General features: G+C 34.2%; 1 protein-coding gene across 1 annotated transcript in view; it reads left to right on the forward strand.

The window, feature by feature from the left end:
* The window catches only part of LOC140436730 (endoplasmic reticulum resident protein 44-like), a 57,661-nt gene that overhangs the window by 12,158 nt on the left and 19,357 nt on the right, over positions 1-26,146 (forward strand). Inside the window, exon 4 of the mRNA XM_072525789.1 lies at positions 25,031-25,420. Within this exon, the coding sequence (XP_072381890.1) occupies positions 25,031-25,420 (390 nt within the window). The remainder of the gene's footprint in view (positions 1-25,030; positions 25,421-26,146) is intronic.

A 26,146-nucleotide genomic window follows, 5' to 3' on the forward strand; every position in this document is an offset into this window, starting at 1 on the left:
ATATGTCGCCAAGAAAATCACAAAGAGTGAAAGACAAGAAAAAGTTGCAAACTCTGTTAAAGCCGGTGTGTGATCAACATTTAATAAGCAGACTAACATGAAGCCATTGTATAAATAATTGAGTTGTGCACTGTAATTTTATTATTTACACACCTATACCTTTTCAGTAAATTACGTCACTAAAAACTATTATCTAAGTTTTAAAGGCCAAATAAAAAGAATTTAAACAGCCTTCCTAAATAGTTTTTAAAGGTAAATAAAATATAAAAAACTAGTTGTTCTTCTTCTTCATGTGCCATCTCGTCTAAGAAGGTTGGCAACCATCATGGCAATTCGCACTTTCGATACCGCTGCTCTAAAGAGGTCAGAAGAAGTCATCGAGCAAAAAGACAAAAGAGGGAATCTAATCGTTATGAAAAGGAGACCAAAAAAGTGGCCTCAGATGGCGGACATATCTGAAAATGCGAATGCGCCAAATTTAAATTTCATGACACTTCACAATAATCATACAGTGGTGTAGGTGTTCTAATTTATCTATTTATTTGTTATATTACATAATATTAACACATAATACACTTAAAATACTTTTTTTAACACTAGAACAAAATAAAGTTTTAATTAAATAATAACAATAATAATCAAAAATGTGAAAACATTGTTAAAAAACTTCAATAGAAAATACAAATAACCTTTCATGTGACAGTTGGGACAAACAATAACATCAGCAATAACATAACCCAACTAAATTTGATTTCTTAAACAAGGAAAAAGTCTCTCTTTCCTTGTTTAATGTGGCCTCTCAAGATGGCACTTCCTGTCTAACAATAATTTTGCCCCCACTACCTTTACATTCCCTCTTTTGTCTTTTTGCTCGATGGAAGAAGTGCAGTTAAACCAAGCTCTCAAATTGTTTAACCAGGAGATGCGTCTTCTTCCGCGACTCCTTCTACGCTGTATTCTTCCTTGTATTATTAATTGCAGCAAGTTATAACGCTCGCCCCTCATGACATGTCCCAGATATTGCAGTTTTCTGACTTTAATTGTATTTAAAACCTCTTTATCTTTTCCGATTCTTCTCAACACCTTGACATTCGTGACTCTATCCACCCATTAACTTATTCTGAATATCCTTCTGTAACTATTATAACCCATAAAATAATACGGAGAACACGTAGCATCTCAGAAGTCTTATCTTTAAAGAAATTGAAATGTCTCTGCTGCAAAGTACTTTTTTCAGTTTGTTGAAAGAATTTCTTGCCTATCCTATTCTTGCCTTAATCTCTTCTGTGTACTCATTATTTTCGTTATTGTACCCAGATATTTATATTTTTCAACTTTTTTAATTTGTTCTCCATGTATTGTTATGTTTTCTTGGCGCTGTTGGGCTTTTGTAATTACCATAAGTTGTGTCTTTTTTGTGTTTAGGGACAGTCCGTTTTCTTCACTGACTTCTACCACTCTGTCAACCATTTGTTGTAAATCCTCAAGACATTTCGCTAATAAAATAGTGTCGTCGGCAAACCGTATATTATTGATTGGTCGGTCATTTACTTTTATTCCCATAGTTAGTTCTTCTAGTGCTTCCTGGATTATTTCCTCTGAATACAAATTGAACAAAGTAGGAGACAGGACACAGCCCTGCCTGACGCCCCTCTCAATCTGTATTTCATTTGAAAAGACGTTGTTCTCTTTTACCACAGCGATCTGATTATAATAGATAGCACTAATGATCCTGATGTCTCTCATATCAAAGTTTTTTTTTTCAAGTAATTCGATAAGACGGTTATGTCTGACCTTATCGAAGGCTTTGTTGTAATCCAAGAATCACATATATACTGGCTGATTAACATCCATACACCTTTGCACAAGTACATTCACAGCGAACAGGGCTTCCCTCGTTCCCAGTGCATTTCTAAATCCAAATTGTGTGTCACTTATGTCCTGCTCAAGTTTGTTGTGTATTTTCCGGTGTATAATTTTTAAAAATATTTTGAGCGTATGACTCATTAAACTTATTATTCGGTGGTCTTGGCATTCTTTTGCATTTGGTTTTTTTGGTAATGTTATGAATGTTGACATCAGCCAATCTCTGGGAATGATTCCTGTACTGTATATTGTATTGAATAAGTCGACCAATATTCCAATTTGCTGTTCTTATATTAATCGTATTATGTCTACAGATATTTCGTCAGTACCTGTTGCCTTGTTGTTCTTTGTTCGCTTTATCGCCTATAATTAAAAACTATTTAGTCATAAATTATTTTTGACTTCTGCCTATTTCTGGAATACTCTGTATATCAGAAACTGTTTTTAAAATAAGTATTTCTTCAAACCGATTGCAACAACTTTAATTTCAATAAAAGATTTATCTTTTGTGATCCACTTAAAGTGCATACGTCTTTTAAATTTTGATATCTATATATAACTTATTGTTTGTTAATTTTCCATTGTTTTAGATCTAGTAATTTTATATCAATTTAATGTTTGTTTCTGTTTAACTCATATCATCGTTATAAAGGTAGATCTCACTATGTGATATTTTGAAGTTTTGAGATTATTGAGCATTTAAATTTACTTGATAACAAACAGGATAGTTTATAGTAACTTAAACTATTCCTTTAAATGCTACATTTATCTAAGTGATGGACTATAAATATTAGCTTCTGCTTAGCAAAAAAGTTTTTCGCACTTAATGAGTTTTCCCCTCATGTACCCAGAATTTTCACGATAATATTGAGAAATTTAATAAAAAAAAGTAGTAAAATTTTATTGAAAAGAGAAATAGAACACCAAAACAACATAAAAAATTAACATAAACGATTGTAATTATAGTCAAAGTTTAGTCATTCTCCCTTTCTTCAGATTTTTGTTCATACAGAGTCGGCTCTTCAGCTCTTTCTTTCCGTAGAGAAGTTACAGAAGGGAGATTTTGCTACCACTCTTGTAATTCTTCAGGGTTTATACCAGTGTCACATAGTTTTGAAAGATCTGTTTTTTTTTTATTTACTAATAAGAAGTCTACTTGTATAAGCTTGTTTCATAATTATAGACGAGTTCTGATGTCTACCCTTACGTTTTACATATTTTTTGGGGTCTAGGTTTTCTTCTTTTACTTAAAACATTTTACTTTAAGCCAGTTTACTGTGCTAGCATCTTGGTCTACATTTATGTTCTTTATTACCTCCTTTGACAGATCATGAAGACCAAAAAATCGTTATATTTTAATTCCGTTACTTCATAAGAATCCTTTTTGGAGCGATCTGGCATTTTGGAACAATTCTTTCCAATCATTAATGAGAAAGAGAGATATGTTCTTTTTAGTACTTTCAATGGCTGATTGCATTGAATCTCATTTCATAAATGAATGACCGGATTCAAGAAATTTTGGCTTAATAACCTCAAGAGTTGGATGATTTTGAACACGACGTAAAAAGACTGAAACTACGTATTGATTGCGGTTTTGGTCACCACAGGTATCGGAAAACATACGTTACAGAGCTGTCAATACCCTCTAAATATTTAAGAACAATGGTTTCTATTTAATTTGCGCCTCTCTGTCCGTATATTTCATTTCAGCAGAGACAAAATCCTTTGTTTCCTTTATCTCCTTCGCATATTGCGGGATTGTGTACGCGTAATTTTCGGCTATAGTACAGTTGTCCTATATTTGAAGTAGGTAGCTGAAGGACACTCTGTAAATCATAAGTAATTGTCTGAGAAGATTCAATAATTTATCGTCTTTGGTGGATTTGTATTTCTTACAAATCAAACACTGGTCCTTTTTAGGGGTGAAAAAGGATAGGTTGTATCTTCTTCTTCGGCATTTCCCATTATGAGTTCGCCGTTTTCGTCATCCACAGCACTCTATTCTCCCAGTCACCTTCTCTGAGGTCTCTATCTATCATAGCATTTCCGACGTATGTTTTCCATCTTGTAACAGGTCTTCCTCTCCGTCTTCTTCCCGGCGGGTCCCAGTTTAATATTCTTTTCGGCCACCTATGCTCTGGCATTCTTTGTACATGCTCGTACCACTGCAGGGCTCTGTTTTCCAACTTTTTTGTAATTGAGCATTTTACTTCCATTCTGTTCCATATTTCCTCCGTTCTTATTCTATCCGCTCTTGTGATTTGTAGACATCTTCTCATAAAGTCCAGTTTAACTGTTCTTATTTTATTTCGTATTGTTGTTGTCATTGGCCATACTTCCTCTCCATATAGGGTAATATTCATCACTATGCTTTGAAAGATCCTCTTTTTGTTTTCTTTGGTTAGAGTGTTGTTCCATATCACTCCATGAAGTACTCTTGTGGCTTGTTTTCCCCGTGCTATTTTCACTTCTATATCTTTCATACAAGTACCATCTCGGCTAATCATTGACCCTAAATACTTAAAAGCCTTACAACTCTTAATAGTCTCTTCTTCTAAACTTAAGTTCAAATCTGCAATCTCGGGTCCAATACATAAATATTCGGTCTTGCACATATTTATCTTGAGTCCCCAAAGTTCATATTCTCCCTTTAATTTCCTTATCATATATTCCATATCCTCCCTGTCTTGTGCAAAAATGACTTGATCATCTGCGAAAAGTAGTGAATGTAATATATTCTCTTGTACTGGTACGCCCATTGTTCCGCATTTTCTATACCATCTTTTCAAAGCCTGATCTATATATATGTTAAAAAGTGTAGGTGAGAGACCACATCCCTGTTTGAGGTCTTTTGTTGCGGTGATTGTTTTTGTTATTTCATTACCTAACTTTATTTGCACTTGTGTTTCTTTATACAGTCTTTGTGTTATATTCACCCATTTCTCTCTAACGCGCATTCTTCTCATTGCTTCCCATAGCTGTTTCCTGGGCACGCTATTGTATGCTTTCTCTAAGTCGATAAAGGTCATATGTGTTTCAATGTTTTTTTCTTTGTTCTTTTCAATCACCTGTTTCATAATGAATATATTATCTAAACATGATCTGGCTTTTCGGAATCCGGCTTGTTCTTCGCTATAATGGTCCATGTGTTGTTCTAGTTTTTCTTTTATAACTGATGAAAAGATTCTTGCTATTGAAGGCATTACACTGATCCCTCTGTAGTTATTTGGTGACATTTTGTCATCTTTTTTGAAAATGGAGGACATGTATGATAAATTCCACTCATCGGGAATGTTCTCTCCTGCTTCGATTTTATTGAACAACATTCGTATAAAGGATACTATCCTTGCGCCTCCATATTTCAGCAGTTCCATTTTTATGTTCGCTGGTCCTGGTGCTTTATTGTTTTTGGATTTCTTTAGTGCTTTATTTATATCTTCCTCTGTGATTTCTGCTTCCTCAGTTATTATTGTCACAGGGTCGTATGAGATATACTTCGGCCTATTCTCCTGCAATAATTTTGTGTAATGCTTTGTCCACTCTTTTGATGTAATTATCTGTATGGTATTTTTACTTCGTTTATTACTTCTGATTTTTTTTATTTTTTTCCATGCTTCCGTTGATCTGTTATACCCTATCGTGTTGTCTATGTCTCTGCACATTCTCTCCCAGTATTCGTTTTTCTCGAGCTTTATTCTTTGTTTAACTTGTTGTCTGAGGGTAACATATTCTCTCCGTGTTCCTGGGGTTCTGTCGTTTAGCCATTTATGAAATGCACTTTTTTTCGACTCTTCTAAGTCGTCGCTGTATTTCTCCAAATATGTATTCTTATGTTGTTCAATACCCAGCACTTCGTTTGCCGCATTGTTTATTTTTTCCTTTAGGTGTTGATACATTTCTGTTGGGGTCCATTTTTCGTTCATCTGTAGCATATTCTGTAGCCTATTCTGATATAGTGTTCGAGTACTAAATTGTTGTAGAAGTTCTACTTTATACCTCGTATTTGTGATTTTTTTTGCATCTCCTCATCTTTCTGGATATTGTCTTTTTGTCGTCTTCCCGTGTATATGGGATAGGTTGTATTGAGTACAAAATGTTTTTCTTTAAATACGTCTTTCTTTACCGAACTCCATGTATAAGCTATACATTTTTAGGATGCAAGTAGAATCTAAAAATTGACGCTTACTAGATTTCCTAACATAATGAAGAAGCATTAGAGGAAAACTCTTAATAAGTTCTTTAACAAGTTTAATATTTTCTTCGGTTGTTTTTGCCGGAAGTTTTGTGCTCTCTCTGGTCGTTTCCACTAAATGTTTCAGTTAGAACAATATGTTTAAAGCAATATTGATTGGTCCGTTTGATATACACAACGTTCATTCAAAAATTTTTGCACAAACTCGAGAATTGTTGCCTGATTTTTGAAAATAAGATTGTTTCGATACTAACCGCCTTTTACTTGAATTTTCCACGCGTAGTTTTGGTATTTCTGATTTAACACAGTGAATATTATAATCATTTTGCCTATTGAAATCTGCTAGTTCCCAGTCAGCTTTGCAAATCAAGATCCGGTCCTCATTATTGTTCTGAAGCTATTTTTTTGTGGCATTTTAAGTAATTACTATTTAAATGGGAATAAGCCACAATTAAAGGTTAAAGTACGTTTATTGACGTTTCAATTTCCACTTTGGAAATCGTTCTCAAAATACAAACATTAGTAAATTAAACAAATTTTGTTTTTTTGTTACTTAGTGAAAAATTCTTCTAATAATTTAATTTTATCTGACTCATCTATATTGACAATTCAGACATACTTTATACATTTTAAAGTTGACGACTTTAAAATAATATTGCCAATATTGTTGAGTTGCCTTCCTGGGACGACTTTATTTATAAGATAGTTCATTCGATTACATTTCAATTCAATTTCAACAACATTCAAAACAACAAACACGTTGAGATCTATTTTGTCCCAAATCAAACCTAACAATGAACAAGAAAGGACAAAGAATTGCATTTATAAAATACCTTGTGAATGCGATCAGTTTTATTTAGGTGAAACATTAAGGCCATTAAATGTTAGAATAAGCGAACATCGATCCTATATTAAAAATAGAGAATTTGATAGATCTCAAATATGTAAACACGCATGGGATAATGAACATAGGGTTCAATGGAATGATTCAAATATAGTCCTTAAAGAAACGGATGGTAAAAAGAGAAAAATCAAAGAAGCGGCTCTAATTATGCTAAATGAGACCAATTGTGTCGCGAATTCCTCGGCAGAATGTAGTAGGATCTGGTTACATATTGAAAGAGGAAGTTATTAAGAGGAAAATACCAGTATTGGTAAGTCAGTAACATATAGAGGATACATCATTGATGTTTTTTAAATAACAAACATATAAAATCAGAATTTGGTGTTTATTGAAGGTAAATTAAATGCACGACCAAATACTTACCATGTCGGGATAGTATTATGAGGTTTTTTTCCTGGTTTTTCCCTCATAATTTACTATGGAATCACTAACAGAAGAATTTTACTGTCATCGTGGCATCTGTTTGTCTTTTTAAAGACGAATTACATGCTATGATCTTTTCTGACGGATGTTCTCAAGTTAAAGTTGATTTCATGTATTCGAATGAACTATCTTATAAGTAAAGTCTTCTACTTTAAAATGTATAATATATGTCTGAATTGTCAATATAGATGAGTCAGATAAAATTAAATTATTAGAAGAATTTTTCACTAAGTAACAAAAAAACAAAATTTGTTTAATTTACTAATGTTTGTATTTTGAGAACGATTTCCGAAGTGGAAATTGAAACGTTAATAAACGTACCTTAACCTTTAATTGTGGCTTATTCCCATTTAAATAGTAATTGCCGGTCCTCATTCGAAAAATGGTGAACATTTAAAATGACAATTAGTACAAGCTATTGGGGTGGGGCTTTTGCAGTCAGGGTGGGTTGTTTATAGCTGTGGTACTTAGGCTCATAATAACCGGTGTATGATCCGATGAGAGATCATAGCTGGATTCTATTAGACAGTTGTTTCTGGACACTCCTTTTCTTATGTAGTAGTCCAGTAGATCTGGTTTTTGGGGTCACTCGGCCAGAACGTAGGGATTCCGTTGGTGTGGCAATCGTAATTGTTGTGAGTCATTGCTTTTAGAAGATTACGATCTTTTGTTGTTGTGAGACTTGGGCCCCAGTCTGTGTTTTGCATTCCAGTCTTCCCGGCTAAGAATTTACTGTCAAGTAATTGGAAGAAGGCTTTGTATTCATCTGTGGAGATTGCATGACGAGGTGGGCTGTACATTGCAGATATGTTGAAGTGCCATGGCGTTGCATTTACTTAAACGATTCGTGCTTGTCTTTGTTCAGGCAATTCGAGCCAGCATGAGCTGTGCCATCGAAGTGAGGTGTGCTGTATGTAGTATAGAGCGGAATATTAAACGTAGTTAGCTCGGTAAGCAGAACATCGATTTTATTCAGGTTTAAGGAAGTAATTAGTTATATGTTTAAGAATTTCTTTGATTAATGACTTGTGTTAGTAATCATACGATTTTGACTCATGAGTTGCGAGAACTTGTTTTTGAACTCGTTTAGGAATGTTATGAGTTGTTGTTCTATATTAGTTTAAGGTTCTGATTCATGGTTGGTTTCATGTGCTGTCACGTTTGCATATGGTCTTTGATGATTGCGTAGAGTGGTATTTAGCTGATTTGTTTTAGTACATACATGTAGGCTGTTGAATGTTGTTGTTTGAGGCTCTTGGTTTCCTCTTTTTGGCATATGTCTGTTTTCTACTAATTCCTTGTAGACTACACAGCCCTTCTAGTTAGCAGGGTGATCTTGTTTGCATAGTACATACTTAGCTGGAGTGTTTTTAGGTTTTTTACAATCTTTTGTATCATATTGACCTCCAAATTTGACGCAGTAGTGCGGTTTAGTGCAATATTGTTTACTATGGCCGTATGCTTGACATCGCATGCTTGAGTTTCTCTTATTTGGTGCCTCGACAGCTATTTTGGTGTGACATAAGAATTCTAGGTTAAATATGTCTTTCTTACTTTTGGGTTCAAGGTGTATGAAAAATAAAGTTAAGAATTCATTTTTGTTTGTTTGTGTCTAATGTTAGTTATATTGCGAACTTTATGACCGGCTTTTTTTAGTTCCTTTGTTATATCTGTTTTGGGTATAGAGTGATGGATATGCCGTATTTTCACTCTGTAGGCACGTTTTTCCTTTATTTGGTAAGTGTGGTAAACGATTTTACGGTAGGTATCTATTGTATATATGTAGTAATCTTGACGGTGTCGTTTCGCAGAGTTATGGTATAGTAAGTTTCTTCTTCTACAATTTGTGCAAAGTTATCGACGTTATCTTCGAGGTCTATCGTGTCGAGGTCTACCTCTCTCTCTTCTTCAACGGGGCTACAATCTGTATAGTTTTTGGGGTCAACGTTCGTCAGGCATTCTCAATAGATGTCCAAACCATTTTAAACCTCTTCTTTCTATTCTGTCAATGACCGTTTCTGTAGCATTCATGTTATTTTTTATAGATTCGTTGGTCTTCCTTTCCAACCTTGATGTTCTAGCACTTCTCAAATAATCCATTCCAACTGCCAACAATATTCTCTTCAGGTCTGCATTAATTGTCCATACTTCAGAGCCATAACAAAGAACTGATTCAACCATGGTTTGCCCTATTCTTTTTTTGTTCCTTTTGGAGCAAAAGCATTATTTTACATAATGATAAAGGCTTCTCTCAATTCGTGCAGTCTTTGTGATGGCACGAAGACTTTTTAAGAAATTGTATAATTGTTTACCTGAAAAAAGTTACTTTTTTTCAATATATTTCCTATGACTATATTTTTAACAGTTTGTTGTAATTAATGCAAATTATACCACCATAAAACTAAAATAAATGCACATTAAACACTGCTAATTAACATGTCCTTATAATACGCCAACTGATAAGATAATAGTTAAGTATGTTACAAAGTACCTATACTTTTTCCTTATTTATTAAATTCGGAATCAATGACGACGACACGGCATGGAAACGGAAAAAAATGAGCATCGAAACAGAATGTGATAAGATTTGGAAGCTGGAACATCCTAGACCAACAAAGACTATGAGATTATCTTGAAAACAAAAGAAAAAAAATAAACTTTGCCCTCTTTCAGACACTAAGAAAAAAGGCAATGAAAATTAAAAGTATCAAAGCTACCTATTATTGTATAGTGGCGTTGACAAAAACTTAATGAGTTCGGAGAAGTGTAGGTTTATTAGTTAATAAAACGCTTCAAACGGCTATCAAGGAAATACAATATAAAAATCACAACAGCATACTGATACCAATGGAACTGGCTAATGAAACAACATACTTCTTCATGTACCATTTCCTTTCAGAACATTGGTTACCATCATAGCTATCTTAATTTTATTCACTGCCACCCTAAGTAGCAAGCTTGTATTAATACCAAACCAATCTTACAAGTTCTTCAACTATGAAGTCTTTCTTCGTCCTGAACTGCATTTGCCTGCTATTTTCCCTTGAAAAATATTGTGTAGCAACTTTATATGGGATTTCTTATTACATGTCCGAAGTGCTCCAGCTTTCTCAATTGTCTCAATGTCTCTTAGAACTTTGATCAATATAGAGAGCTTAACACGATCAAATGCCTTTTGGAAGTCAATAAAACAACAGTACAGATCTACAACGTCTACAGATATATCAAGAAATCTTTGGGCAAGTTCGTTTATCCCAAACAATACCTCTTTCGTACCAAACCCTTTACAAAAACCAAACTGTGTGTCACTTAGGCATTCTTCTTCTTCTTCGTGTACCATGTCCTTTCAGAATGTTGGTTACCATCATAGCTATCTTAATTTTATTCACTTCCACCCTAAATGGCATGCTTGTATCAACACCATACCAATCTCGCAAGTTCTTCAACCATGAGGTTCTTCTTTGTCCTGGACTGCGTTTGCCTGCTATTTTTCCTTGCATGCTATTTTGTAGCAACCTATTTTTGGGACCTCTCATTACATGTCCGAGATATGCCAGAATTCTCTGCTTGATGCTTTTTATGATCTCAGTAGTCTTACTGAGACGTTCTAGTATTGTGGAGTTTCGAATCTTCTCCATCCAGGAAACTGTTAAAATTCTTCTATAGCACCACATTTCGAAAGCCTCAAGGCGATTTACTTAATTTCTTTTAGTTTCTTCTGTAGGTTATGTGTGTCGTGTTTCATATTAAATTCTACCATTTCTTTGCAATTTTCATCCATCCAGCGTTGTTTAGCTTCCTTGATCTGCGTTTCTACTTCTTCATTTGCTTATATTTTTCTTTATTTGTATTTCTGTATTTTCGTTTTTCTTTTATTAGCTTTATAATATCTGGTGTCATCCAGTCTTTTTTTGGCACTTTGTTCGTTTCTATTCACAAACGTTTCGCCAGCGTTAAGTACTGCCGCCTTCATTTCGTTCCAGGTACTGTTAATATCTTTTTTTGAAGCTGTTGACATTTTTCACCCTCAAGCTTTGACAAATCTAATCTCAATTTTACTTTTTTTTGTTGTTTTCTCAATTTAATGTTAACGTTGGCAAGAAGTAAATTTTAGTCGGAGTCTGCATCAGCACTGAGATATGTTTTGACGCATTTAATCTCATTTCTAAATGTTTTTCGTTCTACGAAATCTATCTTTTTCAACTATCTATCGTTCTATCTATTTCAACATCCCTAGTGTTCTGGGTTATTTTTGAAAGACTGAATCACGATCATAATTCTTCCAAATTAGTAAAGCCAATTTTAAAGTAAATTTTAACGTCTATCATATAACCAATAAGAAGAATATTGACGAATGAACTTTAAAAAAAAATCTATTTAAAATATAAACTAAATAAATAAATTCAAAGTACTTATTTTAGATAGTATAAATTTCCCATCAACAAACCAAGCGTCACAGAGTTGAAATGTGCCTTTTTATTTTCAAATATTAATGACATAGCTTTCTAAAAATTTAAATTACTAATCTACCACAAATATATTATTCCCAATATTTGTTTACTGCAGCAAATATTTAAAATACTTTATAAACATTAGTTATCCAATTAAAACATGTTTACGATAATTACTATGTATAATTAATATTTCTTGTGTTAAAAAAATAAAAAATAGAAATAACGTTGCTGCTTTTCCGCCAACAATAATAAAAATGGTAATTACCAACAAATAAGTTATTTGATAGGTAATGTAAACTCTGAACCTCTATAAGTAAGCTTGAATAAAAAAGGTCTCTGCAGAGTAGGGAAAAAAGCAATGTAACGCAGCAACTAAAAAAAGGAATCCCAAAGTGTATGAGAAACATCTTTGTTGTAGCTTATTCTTTTAGTATTGATAATCATTGAAAATCTTCTTTCGGCTGTCACACCACTGGCTCCTGAAAGTTTTCCGTTTTTTTTTTGACATTTCGTTTGTATTTGTATAGCCCGACACCTACCATCTGGCTTGGCAAAACGTCAACGGTACTTGTTTATAAACAGAATAATAGGCTGAGTCACAGAAATGTAAAAAACATGTTTTATTAAAGTCCACAAGGAAACCAAATTCCCGTAGCTGGCTGTATACCATGTATCATAAAAAATTTATTTAAAAATTCCTTTATAAAAGGTATATATTAAACACCCTACTGGGCTACATCACAGAGCGTTTTCGGTATTAATATTCCATCATCATCATCATCTTGGTGCTACAGCCCTTAGAGGGCCTCGACCTTCTCAAGCTTTCTACGCCATTCTGTTCTGTCCCTTGCTTGCATTTTCCAGTTGCCGACTCCGATCTTCTCGGCATCTTTTGTTACCCCGTCCATCCACCTCAGCTTTGGTCTACTCCGTCTTCTCATTCCCACGGGTTGCGCTATTAAAATATTTTTTATCATGTTCGATTCAGCGGCCCGAGCTACATGTCCTGTCCACTACAGGCGGTTTCGCTTAATTATAGTGGTAATATCTTTAGTAATAGTGCAGTATTCAGTACGGAATATACTTTTACACAGTTATTTTGAAAAATTGTAAAATCATCACGGATTGGAGCAACTTTATCAATTTTACGTCTTTCACTGTGTGTGTTATGTCGTCAAAACGAAAACATTTTAGTAGCATGAAGTAAATATAGAGACTCATTGTTGTTCTGAAAATGCCTATGCCCACTCTACCTTCTGACCACAAATCCTTCATGTTCTGACATCTAGAACGAATAGACCCAGCAATACATGTAAACCAAACAACACCTTCAGTTCAGCCATGCATGTTTGCGTCGCTAAACTGGGTTGCATCTCTGCAATGTTATCTTATTCCGTCTTTCTAGATGGCCTCTCAAACGGTTTTGTTACTGTTTGTACCAAGTCATAATAAATTGGGCGTGAAGTTAAGTATCTAAAACATTCAGATTTATTGAGTACACATATATAATAATTTAGATCAGTTATTGCAATTAAAAAATGTAAACATACCAACCTGTTTATTAAAAACAAAAAAAAACTAAAACTTACTGCCAGATGGGGATCTGATCACCCCAAGTCGACTTTATAGCTACAAGACCAGAATGCCACTAATTAACCACTTCAAACGCAAATAGATCTATGCTATGCTGTATAATATTATAGAAAGCTACTAGGACGCGTAGCAGTGTTGCCAAACTTGAAATATGAGATATTTGATTAAAATGTGTTACGGGGTGCTGGTAGTACCCCACGTGGCAGGTGCCGGGTTATTTATAGATGGAGCAGATTTTTTAACTTCCAATGTTTAAAGCAATCTGTCCAATCGTAAAAAATAAGCAGTACGTATAACTTTCTATAGTAACAAAGGGGAAAGCTATCTAGTGGAGGGTACCTTAAGTAAGACCAATATTAGTATAACCGTGATCTATGATATAACAAATAGTTTATAAACAGAGCAGACAGAATTTAACAAAGAAAATACATTCATGGCAGGTGTATGACAAGATAGTCTGGTCTTATATTCTGAACCTACAGTTGCAATTTCTTCGCCGATAGTTGATATTTGTATGTATTTGTGGAAGGTCCGATTCATAACATATCATAGGGAATTACAGAACAAGTGCTTGCTGTACCCAGATGTGTACTCCATTAATTTTGAAAAGTTAGGTTGGCGAGGTGTTATGTTTTTTCGACTTTGTTTTATGGAATGGAATCTTGGACCTTGAATGCGACATCAATGAAAAAACTGGAATCATTCGAGCTGTGGGTATATAGAAGAATTCTGAAATCATTACAAACAAAGAGGTTCTGAGAAGGATGAATAAAGAAATATAAATTTTAAATACAATTAAAACAAGAAAATTGGAATATCTCGGACATATTACACGTGGGGAGAAATACACCTTGCTCCAACTGATTATGCAGGGAAAGATCCAAGGATCTTTTCATTCCAGGGAAAGAGGAGCATAGGGAGGCGTAGAATGTCATGGCTGCGCAACCTGAGAGAGTAGTACGAATGTACATCAAATGAACTTTTCAGAGCAGCCGTCTCAAAAGTCCGACTAGCTATGATGATTGCCGACCTCCGCCACGGAGATGGCACTTGAAGAAGAAGATTTTGAAATACATATATAAATTAGCACTAAGGGGGAATGAATGAATATACATTTATCACCAAATACCGAATGGAGGACGAAAAAGAGGTAGGTCCAGAACACGATTTAAGAGTCAGATATGGGAAAACTTAATGAGTATTGAGACTACAAAACTTAAAAAACCAAGGCGACGAATATAAAAGATTGAAGACTGATCCTGGAACAGGTCAGGACCCACAATGGGTGGTTGTAGAGCCAAGGTTGATCGATTGATATATTATTATAATATATCTATTTTAAATTTATGAATTTTAAATAATATGATATTTACTATTTATTTTAAATGTCATCATATGTTTATTTATTTATTTGCGCTTTATTGTTTTACAAACTTTTGTTTGCCAAGAGTAAAGAAAAGATATTAAATACTACGAACAAAAAATTAAACATGGTAAATATTTTTATTAAAATGGGTGTTGACATACCTTACATCAATATTTTTATCTTTTTCCCAAAAAAGCTAAATACAGTAGAACTTTTATTATACGTCACTCTTAACCGTCGGTAATGCCAAAACAACAAAAAAATTACATCCGACTACACTTTATTCACACTATATTCCATAAGAATGGCGAAAGCCGTTGGAATAAAGAAAAATTTTATTTCAACAGCTACCAAGTTTCTCCATGAAATTGTTCAGCTTGACATCAGGGGGATAAACTCAATGCAAACAGTTCAGTTATTGCCCAGTTCAGATGGTTGGTGGTTTTTTGCAAATGTTATTGGCAACAAGAGATTATCCCTTGTAGTAGTCGGAAAGTAATAAAATCCCCGCTCATTCACGGTATAGCTTGAATGAACAAATTGGGTGCATGTACAAATCTAATGGTGGTAAGACCTTTTACGGGGCCTTCCTCTTGTCCTATTTCCTTGGGGTTTCCATCTCTAGATTGCTTTTACAGCTTGATTATCTGGCATTCTTTCTAAGGGGCCAAGCCAGTTTAGTCTTTGTAACTACAAATCTAACGATATTTGCGCTCTGCATTTATTGATCCGGCTCGTATTTCAAATAGACAGATGAATTAACATCGAAATTCAAAGGAATTTTTATCTTCGTCTTCTTCTTTTTATGTAGACATGACTCTGTCTGTTTTTCAAGGGGTCTCCAGTAAGTTATCGTTCCATCGTTTTCGTGGTCTTTCTACTTATCGTCTGCCTATTGGGAAACCGTCTCTTACCGTCTTTACTACTCTATTTGTTTTCATTCGGCTTTTATGATCGTTCCATTCTACTTTTCTATTACTTACCCAGTCCTTGATGTTCTCCACCTTGCAACTACGTCGTATATATGTACTTCTAGCTCTGTCCTACGTAGCTACATAATGTGATTAGGTATAATCATTTGTTCTATTATCTGACCTTCCAGCAAATTTACATCTTAGTAAATTTGCTGTTATAATCATGCATTTTGTCTTTTTTTGGGGAAATGTACATGTTAAATTTTGTGGTGGTTATATTAAATAGGTGCAGCATACGTTGTAAATCATCTTCACTTTGAGAGAATAGTATTGAGTCGTCTGCATAGCAGATAATTTTAAGTTGTTTTTCTCCCATTTGGTATCCTTTTTTAGTTCTTACTTACAACTCAAGGAATCACCTGTCTTATCGCATTGCTAGCTTTAATAGGGTCAGTTAGTTCTTCTTCTACTTTTACTTTTATTGTGTTGTTTTGGTAGATATTTTCGATCGTTTTGATTACTCCTATCTCTCTTGCGTACAATAAGTGGATAACGTCCTTGAATTTGACCTGGTTAAATACCTTCTTGAGGCCCACGAAACATAAATATGCCGGTTTGTTGTATTCTAATCATTTCTCTTGCACTTGCTTTATTATAAATATAGCGTCGGTGCATGGTCTTCCCGACCTAAAACCTGTGTAATTTTCCGGGTCTGATTTGTCTCCCTTTTTGAAGAGAGATATTAGGATGCTTGATCTACATTCTGGAGGAATTCTGTTTTGTTCTAATATTCTTTTGGATTAGTTTTGGTAGTTGTTTGGTCAGATCTGGTCCTCCGTACTTTAGTAGTTCGTTCGGTATTCTGTCCTCTCCTGGTGATTTTCTGTTTTTTTTTATTTCCTTAATGCTTCCTTTACCTCTTCCTCCTCAATATCTATTTCTTCATTTGTCGTCACTTCTGGTGTATGCAGTTTATTATCGTCACCTTTTATAGTCGGCCCATGTTTTCTTCCGAATGTGTTTCGTTTTTATTAGTTCGCTCATCTCTTTTCTTTGTCCTCTGGTCATTCTCCATATTTCTTTTTGTGTTCCGTAGAAGCTGTGTTCCATCTGTTGTGAAGCTCTGTCAGTGTTCCCTTTTGATCTGTCTAACTAAACTATTTGTTTCAGTTCTGATTCGTTTATAGTGGTTGTATGCCTGTTGTGTTCTGTATTATAAAAAGGCTTTTTTCTTTTATTGTTTATAAACTGTTTAAATATAGCCAAACATTGTTTTCTTGAAGATAATCGCATCAATATTAAGTAAAACTACTGGAACATTATTATAAATAAAAACCTCTGATATACAGACGAATATTCAAAGGTGGAATGTGGCGAAGTTGGAAGTAGTATAAGGAAAGGCAATATCACCTAGAAATAAGAAATAAGTTTCAGGTTTTAAAAGAAATCAAAATTAAAGTGAAGATGTAGATCAGAAATAGCACTCCATAAAAAGAACTATTATAGAACCATTAGATAAATTATAGGAAGAAAGATGAAAACTAAAAAAAATGGTTCTACGAAGAATACGAAAGTGCACTTAAAAAAACAAAAGAAGAAATGATTATCTGTTAAACGCGTCAGATGAAGCACGTACACAATTCAACACAGAGAGAGAGAGAGAGAGAGAGAGAGAGAGAGAGAGGGAGAGAAAAAGACGCAACTAGAAGAACACTAAGGCAGAAGAAGAGCAATATCTTGAACAATAAATTGAAAAGGTCAAAGAAGAATATAGACACAATCAAAATACAACATTCTACAGAGAGGTAAGACAACATAAGAAAGGCTCCCTTATAAAGACACCCAATTTCTTGAGAGATAACACAGAGAAATGCTTATCCCGAAAATAAAATAATCAAAGGATGGGCTGAGTATTTTGACGAATTCCTGAATGTCCAGAATCTCACTTATAAAAACGATGAAAACAACGGAAAAATAAGTATCAAACGTTCGAAATAGAAATACTCTCAGCAACCTTAGAGTAAATTAGAAATGCTAGAAAAACTTTAAAAAAAAAACCATAAATATCCGGGTCTCGACAATATTGTCGCAGAGTTAATTAAAAAAGTCGGTTAGGAACGTAGAAGTAGAATCCATCAAAAAGAAAAGGCATGGCAACAACAATTACAACAACCGAAAGAATGGTGTGGCAGTTTTATTGTACCAACACACAAGAAAGGGAAAAAATGATTTATGTATGAACTATAGAGAAATTTCACTAATCACTAATACGTATAAAATATTGACTTCGGTATTGCAAAAAAGATTACTACCATACGCCGAAGAAATAGTTGATGACTACCCGTGTGACTTTAGTTCTGGAAGATTGACAGTGAGCAAATATTTACTATTAGACACATTATTGGAAAAGTATTGGGAGTATAATCGTCTAAAGCTACGGTATACAATGGTTGGAGCTGGGCATACCTAAGAAACTAGCTGCAGTAATGCGAGTGTGTCTTAAGTAAGTTCTTTGCACAAGTTAGAATGGGAGAGAGAACATCAAACGCTTTCTGCGTAAATTCTGGACTGAAGCAGGAAGATGCGCTGTCCCCATTGTTGTTTAACCTGCCATTAGAATACGTCATGCGAAAAATTTATCTGAAAATCAAACCCGACATAGCTGCTCTAGGAGCAAAGATCGTTCTCATCTTTCCTGATGACGTAGATGCAATAGCACAATCAACAGTTAAGGATATTGTTTCGAGCCTTGAAGAAGATCCGTTAAATATCTTTCTAAAAGTAAATGAAGATAAAACAAAGTACATGGTCGTTTTAGAACAAGAACGACAGCGATGGAGGTAAAATATTACTATAAATAATCATAACTTCGAGGTGATTCAAGTATTTAAATATCTAGAAGCAAAAATCACCCAATGACAACAAAGTAGAACGAGAACGAGAAGAACATCTAATCCTGAAGGTCAAAACTTCCCTCACGAGGTACAAAAGTCGAGATATACAAAACCAAATACGATGAATAATGGACGCTAAAAAAAAAGAAGTAAATAAATTACTGGTGTGGGAATTACTGTGTGTAAAATTCTGTGAGTAGATAGCATGACAAACGAATGTAGGTGCAGACACAACGAGTTAGATTCTCTCTTCGGAAAGGAAAATCTAGCATGTGTCATTTCGCTTACTAGCATTTTGTGCAATTCATTGTCCTGCTGCGTATTATAAGATTGAGTATCTTGTATGGTAAGCTCAGGAATCTGTTTGTGTATTTCATTGGGGACTTGATCTACATATGCGTCTTGTGGTTGTGAATCTCCCGTTCGACTTGCTTTCCATGTTATCGCCTCTAGTCTCTGGGATAATAGTGTTTATTTTAATTAACGTGTATTGATCTGCCATTTATTGTTCAGATACTTGAATTTCTGGGTACTCTCAGCAAAATTTGACATGCGGACCGTGTCGATAGCCAATCATTTCTTGACGAAGGTTTGTCACCGTATAATAGAATATTTTCATTCATGAATGTAGTCCATGTCATGCGCTGTCGCGGTCGTTCCACTTGAAATAAAACTAAAATCAAGCGGATATAACAAACATTTATTATACGTGTACTTGCTGTATAAATTGTTAACTTTCTTTCTATATAATCTTATCACTGTGATAATTATACATGCATATCTTCTAATATACGAATTATTGGTGAATTGCTTTCTTGTGGTATTTAGTTTTGTAATTTAAATTGTTTATGACGTGTACACTCGATAACAGACATGAAATAAATTAATGTAAATGCCATTCAGCAAACGAACACTGAGTGGAAATTTATCATTAAAAATACGTTTCATTTTTACAACGTAAAAAATATATGAAATTAAAATGTATCAATTAATCAATTAGATGAATATGAATATAAATAAGAAAACTAATATTAGAAAGAATCCGTAAATTAGGGAAATCCGTAAATTTAATGACCCTCCAAACAAAGTTCACAAGGAAAATGAAATTCCTGTAGTTGCATATATACCATCAATCACAACAGTTTATTTAAAATCGTTTATAAAAAGTATATAGTTTGAAATCCCTTTCGGGTTACATCACAGAATGTGTTCGGACTAAAAAGCTCATCATCAGTGTTTTGTTACCCGGAATAAGTATTTCCACTTAATTCAAAGCATACGTAACGGTAAAATTTTGACTAAGGTTGAAAAAGCAATGTGGTTAAATACTTACTCGGTGCACATGACTTAAGTCACTAAATACCTGGATACAAAACCTTTAGATGGTACAAAATTTAATGTCTTACATTTTATTTAAAAATATGTAAGTATAACCTACATGGCAACGCAAGACTCCCACTAGGGGTTGCTGCTGACCCTCATACGATGTCTGAATGGGTTCTAGATGGCAACTAATTAAAATGACAGTTTCTGAACGGATGTATGAACAAAGCAGTAACTTATAGTATATGTCGTAATGTGACACTAGCCAACGTGTTAGATAAATAGGTTAAGAAATTTAAAAATTTTATGTTATATTACTGATAACACTAGCAAACATCAATATGCTGGGGTTATACTGTAATATAAGTATGCAAGCATCAATACGTGTACCTACCTTCATGAAATTGCACTAGTTTTGAAATATATAACGCCAGTCATGTTGAAAACATAAGAAGTGAGTATGAAAATAATGCAATGATGACCTCTATCTACCGACTTCCCCAAATATTTTTTCTGTGGAGATATGTCGGCAACAGTTTTTTTATCATTTGTGAATTTTTCAAGCTAAAAGAGATATTTTTAAACAATCATGAATGTTTGGGAAAGTATATACTATTTCTTTTCATATTTTTACTATTAATATTTCTGTTACGGTACTGTAATGTGATCTAATATAATGCTATGTATTCTAACGACTTTGGTAAAACATATTGTTTCCGGTTATTTCGTTAAATTGCTAAACTGGTTGTCTCATGTATTATGTTAAGTGTAGAGAATTTGACTTCCTTTGTATTCTGTGTCACAAATATGCACACAAGTGTACGGTTTCGTATTACGGTCTCTATTACAATACAATAGGGTGATTTATTGATGTACCCTCTTCTACCCAACGGCCAAAAGATTCTTTTCTGACCTGCAATCTAAAAACACTTCATCCCAAGACAGCGAACGAAACGCACCAAGTTTGTTGGCTCTCGTGCCATAGAGCCGCGTCGGCGGGCGTCCCGACGTACCAACGAGATTTCCTTGGCTACGATTCCAATATTTCAAAGGGTAAGTCTATATTCTTTGTACCAACATCAATAATGAGTAAGACCAGTTATTTTCCTAATTTATTGACATTTATATTTGCTATTTTTCGCTAATTGATTTACAAACAAATTATTTCTTTTTTCGTTATTATTATTTATCGAATATCATTTAACCAGCGACCTCATTAAGTTTTATACAAAACAATGAATTTAGGTAGTTGTAGGAACAGCCTGAAAAATATTTTTGGAATAAATAATAATTTTCGGAGTCACGAATTATTTTTATTTACTAAAAACGTTTTAAACCAACTTTTTAAAAGTACATATTACTAACATACTACATATTGCCAGGTATACCGGTAGTAACTTTGTATAATTGACACTATGATTTCCTGCTTCGATCAAGATTAAAAATGAAGGGTACAGGGGGAAAAGGAGGAATGTCAGAAATTTTCATTTTTTGTTTTAATAATTCATTAGATAGGTTAAATTCTGTACTTCACTGTATGTAAATAACACTGGTTAAAATTGGGTTGTGTCGTGAAAACACGAATAGTAAAATACCTATACAGGAGAAGAAAGGGGAATGTCAGGATGTTACCGATTAAGAAGGGGGAATGTCAGTTGTGAATCACGCGCAAACAAGTTAAGATTGTAGCATTTTAAAATTCCTTGGTATATATTGAAATTCCCTCGTATTTGCTAAAACACCAAAGTATTTTCAATCCTATTTGCGTCGCCGAGTTGATATGAACCATTTTAGAGTTTGTTTATATTTCACAGATGTGTATATTCCTCGGTATTCTTTGATCGAAGCCGCTCAATATTGCGTTTCAAATAAACATCCATTTAGATCGCTGAGAAGGTTTTGCCAGAAAGATAATTGCGACACTCTCGCTGAGGCGTTGTCAAGAGCAGTTTGCTTCAGCGTTTGTCCAAATTTCACGTCAAATTTGTAATGTTTTCTTGTGTTTCGTCCCTTTTCATGGAAGATATGTAGTGTATTGTGGCAGTTAATAGTTACAGTTAAAGTGAGGTTTTGAAAGATATCCACATGTTCCATTTTCCTGTTTTTTAAGAAGCCGAGTCTAAAGTTTGTATCTAGTGGCCCAATTTCAACCTTAAATTTGTATGCCTCTAAGAAGCCGTTTCAGAATACTTTTCATAGTATGGAGATGAATTTGTTCGTGTGACAGAAAGTGTAAGCCCAGTTCTACCCCCAGAAATTCCAGTGAAGTCTAGTTTCCACCCCCAGAAATTTTAGTGAAATCGAGGTAACTTTTGTGTTTAAATTTTAAAGGAAAAATAAACATTTTTATTAATAATTGCTTTCATCATTTAAAAATATTAAGTTTTGTAGTATCTCCAACTCCTAGAGTTTGTAAACGGATAGGACATAGTGTTTCTCTTTGTTATTTTTGTATTTACTTTTGTGACTATTAATATAGTATTTTTGTATTGCCTATTTTTGTAACTGTTTGTGGTGAGACAACAATAAATGTTTAAATTTTTTTTCTAAACCATTTTGTTTATTTCTCTTAACTCTCTAACCCCTTTTTTGAGTTTCATTTAAAAAGATGTATTTTTCATTTCTAATAATTATTTCAATAGTTACAACTAGTTGTTGTAATCGTTATAATTTGGCTCCTCGAAGCTGCGTCCTTATTTTAAATAGCTAGAGGTCTTTCTTGTTGTTTTGTTTGTCCATTTGTCCAGGAGATTCATATAGATGCCGTACCCCTTTGTTTCATTTTTTTTTGTAGTTGCCCCAATTCAACCCCCTTGCCATTCACTTATCCACGACCCAGCTACTCCAAATAAACCCTGAGAGCCGTTCGCATAAGTTTCGATTTATTTTGCTTGGCCTGTCTCTGCCCCAATACTTTCTGTTCCCAATTTTCAACTTCCCATAGTAATACCATATGTGGTAGGCAAAATATTCGGTACAAGATGCATTTATTGTTACTCATTGTTTTCGTGTGTTGCCTTGAGGTATAATATTTGAGGTTAGTTTCTTCAAGTTACTGATACAAAATCATTTTACTATGCCAAATGATGAAGAAAAAAGATTGAAGGCTGTAGGAACAGTATTTTGAAGCAATTTAATTTAATGTGGTCTGTTGGTGAACAAAACTCATATTTATGTGGTCTAATTACCACACAATAAATTCAAAACCGACGTTCATGTCAAATGGAAGAGAACGCTAAATTTAAAGATGCCATATATAGTTATAGAGTAAGGTTTATAAATGATGAGAATCCAATAAAATAAGTTCAGGTTTGCTTTAAAGCTTTTATGGCCATCTACGGTATAACCAAGCAAAGATGGGGGTCCTTCAAAAATCGTTAAAGAGAGTTTCCAAGAGATCGAAGAGGAAACTACTGAACAATTTTCTCAACCGAATTTAATTTGTCATTTGGGTTTCCCAGGAAAGACACATGCAGTACATGTCATGAGTTCCAAGTGAAAATAGAGAACCTACAAGTTGAGAAGGGTAACATTATTTCAGGAGATAATGATGATGCTGTTAGGCTGGAGAATGAAATAAGGCGCTTAGAAAATGAAAATAAACTCCTTAAATTGAAAGCAGACACATTTTATAAGAGGAAACGAGAAGCTACAAAAAGACGCAGAAAAAGCAGCAATAAAGGAGTAATTTGTTTTGATTTCCAGAAAAACCTATCAACACCTAACATTTCTACAAATGACGTCTACTACAGGCGCCAACTTTCTTTGTATAGTTTTAATGTCCACACTTTATCAACCGGAGCCAGTACATTTTATACTTATCCCGAAATAGTAGGAAAAAAGGGTAGTGGTGATGTGTGCTCAATTTTTGTACGATTTCGTGTACAATCATCTTGATATAAATGTCCGACGTATTTCCAAGTTCTGTGATTCACGCGGAAGACAAAACAAGATGTAAGAGTTCTCCACAACCTAGTGCACAACGAAAAAAGATTTGATGAAATAAAAATATGCTTTCCTATAAGAGGCCATTCCTATCTTGAAACAGATAGGAATATGGGCCTAATTAACCAAAAAGCTAAAGTAGATCAGCCAAATGAATGGATGGAGATTTTTCGTCAAGCCGGAGTGAAACCTTCTCCTTTTAATGTAATAGAGGTGGATCAGCTGCTATTTAGGAAATGGTCAAACCACCTGAACAAAACTTACACCAAGAAGTGCCCCTTTAAAACTAGACCTCTCCGAGAAGCCAAGGTTGTAAAATCGCACCCTCGTTTTATTTATTACCGAAATTCATATAATGGCCTTTTTGAGTCTGCTATAATCGCAAACCGCCGTCCAATATTAAAACACTCTTAACTTACAAGACAATGAGTTTGAACTACCAGACTCTTTATGAAGGTTTGAAATAGTAATAAATAAATGTAGTAGTATTGGGAACTAAGTATTCTGTTTGTAGGTTTGATTCCTATTTCGAAGGCAAAGTTTGATGACGTTGTGCACCTGTCCAGATTTTGCACAAAGAATGCGGAAGATTATTTCAAAGCACTACCACAGGTTGAATAAGGACAAGTATACGCAATTATAATATTATTATACGGACTAAGCAAAATTGTATTATCCTTTTATTTTTGTTGCTTTTCTTAAATTAAATTCACTATGCATTAAAACAAGAGACATTCCCATTTGTTAATCAGCGAAAGTGTATTTCTTACAATGTGGTGTTCTACCGCTATCCAAATTACATGAAAATTTTTAAACCACAGTGTAAACATACCAAACGTATGATTTTTTTAAAAAAAATTACCATATATAACAAAATATATGATTAATATTAGTCTTAGAACTTTGAAAATGCTCTCCTGAAAAATTAAACAAAAGTGACATTCCTCATTTTTTCCCTGTAAACTTCAAATTGAATATGTGTAAAGATTTTGGAATTTTATACTGAGTTCTTTCTTCGTTTATTATTATAGCTTTTAAAAAAGCGTTTGTTCGTATGTCCAGGAGTTAACGATTTTTGCGCTATTTGCCGATTTTTTGTCTGAAATCATCAGATATCTCGATGTGTATATGTTATAATAATTGGATCCCATTTTAGGTTACTTCGATCGTCGTGATCAGCCACAGTACAGTATTCTCCGTCGCGTAGCCACCAACCTCAAAGACGACTGTGATTTCCATGTCGGTTTCGCGGAAGCTTCCCAACAAATGCATCCGGCAGGTCAGCCCATCATAGTATTTAGACCCGACAAGGTTCGTACAAATGATCGTGATGAAACTTATCCCGGAGGTTTTTCCAACTTCGATGAGTTGCACAATTGGGCATTGGAAAAATGCGTGCCTTTGGTTAGGGAAATCACCTTCGAGAACGCTGAAGAATTGACAGAAGAAGGATTGCCATTCTTGATTCTATTCCATCTTCCTGACGACAAAGATAGCATTAGGAAGTTTAATGAAGTTGTGTTGGGCGAGTTGTACTCGGAGAAACGTAAGTATTAAAATTATATTTAAACGTTGTCAATGTGTTTCTGTAATAATTTAGGTGAAGCTACTGACTGAAAGTTTATAGAGTAATGTCTAGATTAGCTTTCGATAGCCAGCGGCATATGAGACGTATGTGGCCTTGTGGACCCTATTGATTTTTAAGTGAAGAAAGGCAATGCTCGACATTTCGATTTTTTTAAATTTTCATATCAAAACTGAAACATCTACCAGTCTGTATGCGCCTGTGGCCATTGTCGCCTGTGGCCATGATGAGCGTATTACAGTACTCGGCCTAAAACTTCTAAACATGACAACTTTATCCACGTTCTATGAGTGGTGCTTGGCTACCTTATATTTACTATAATCAGAATCCAGAATTCTAGGCAGTAAATTCTTAGAAGTAATAGTGACGTTTCAGCGCTATTGTAGGACTTCCAATGGCGTACGAAAAATTTCATAAGAAATTACGATAAAGCTAAAATTCTTGTATTGAAGAAATACCTATTTATAATATGTATCACGTTAATGTACGAATACGATTATTATTGACATTTAATTGATAACAATAAATAATTTTAGGTTAGTAGGTAAGAGTTAAACCTCCCCAAAAACCGCATTTGACACACACAAACATATTGTAAATATTTTACATTTTTTACACAGTAGTTTTTTCGACAGCTAAGACAGGAAGTCGTAAAATTTTAATACATATTTCGGTGTGAGATAAAAT

The sequence above is a fragment of the Diabrotica undecimpunctata genome, chromosome 3 (assembly GCF_040954645.1).
Source record: "Diabrotica undecimpunctata isolate CICGRU chromosome 3, icDiaUnde3, whole genome shotgun sequence".
Classification (NCBI taxonomy): domain Eukaryota; kingdom Metazoa; phylum Arthropoda; class Insecta; order Coleoptera; family Chrysomelidae; genus Diabrotica; species Diabrotica undecimpunctata.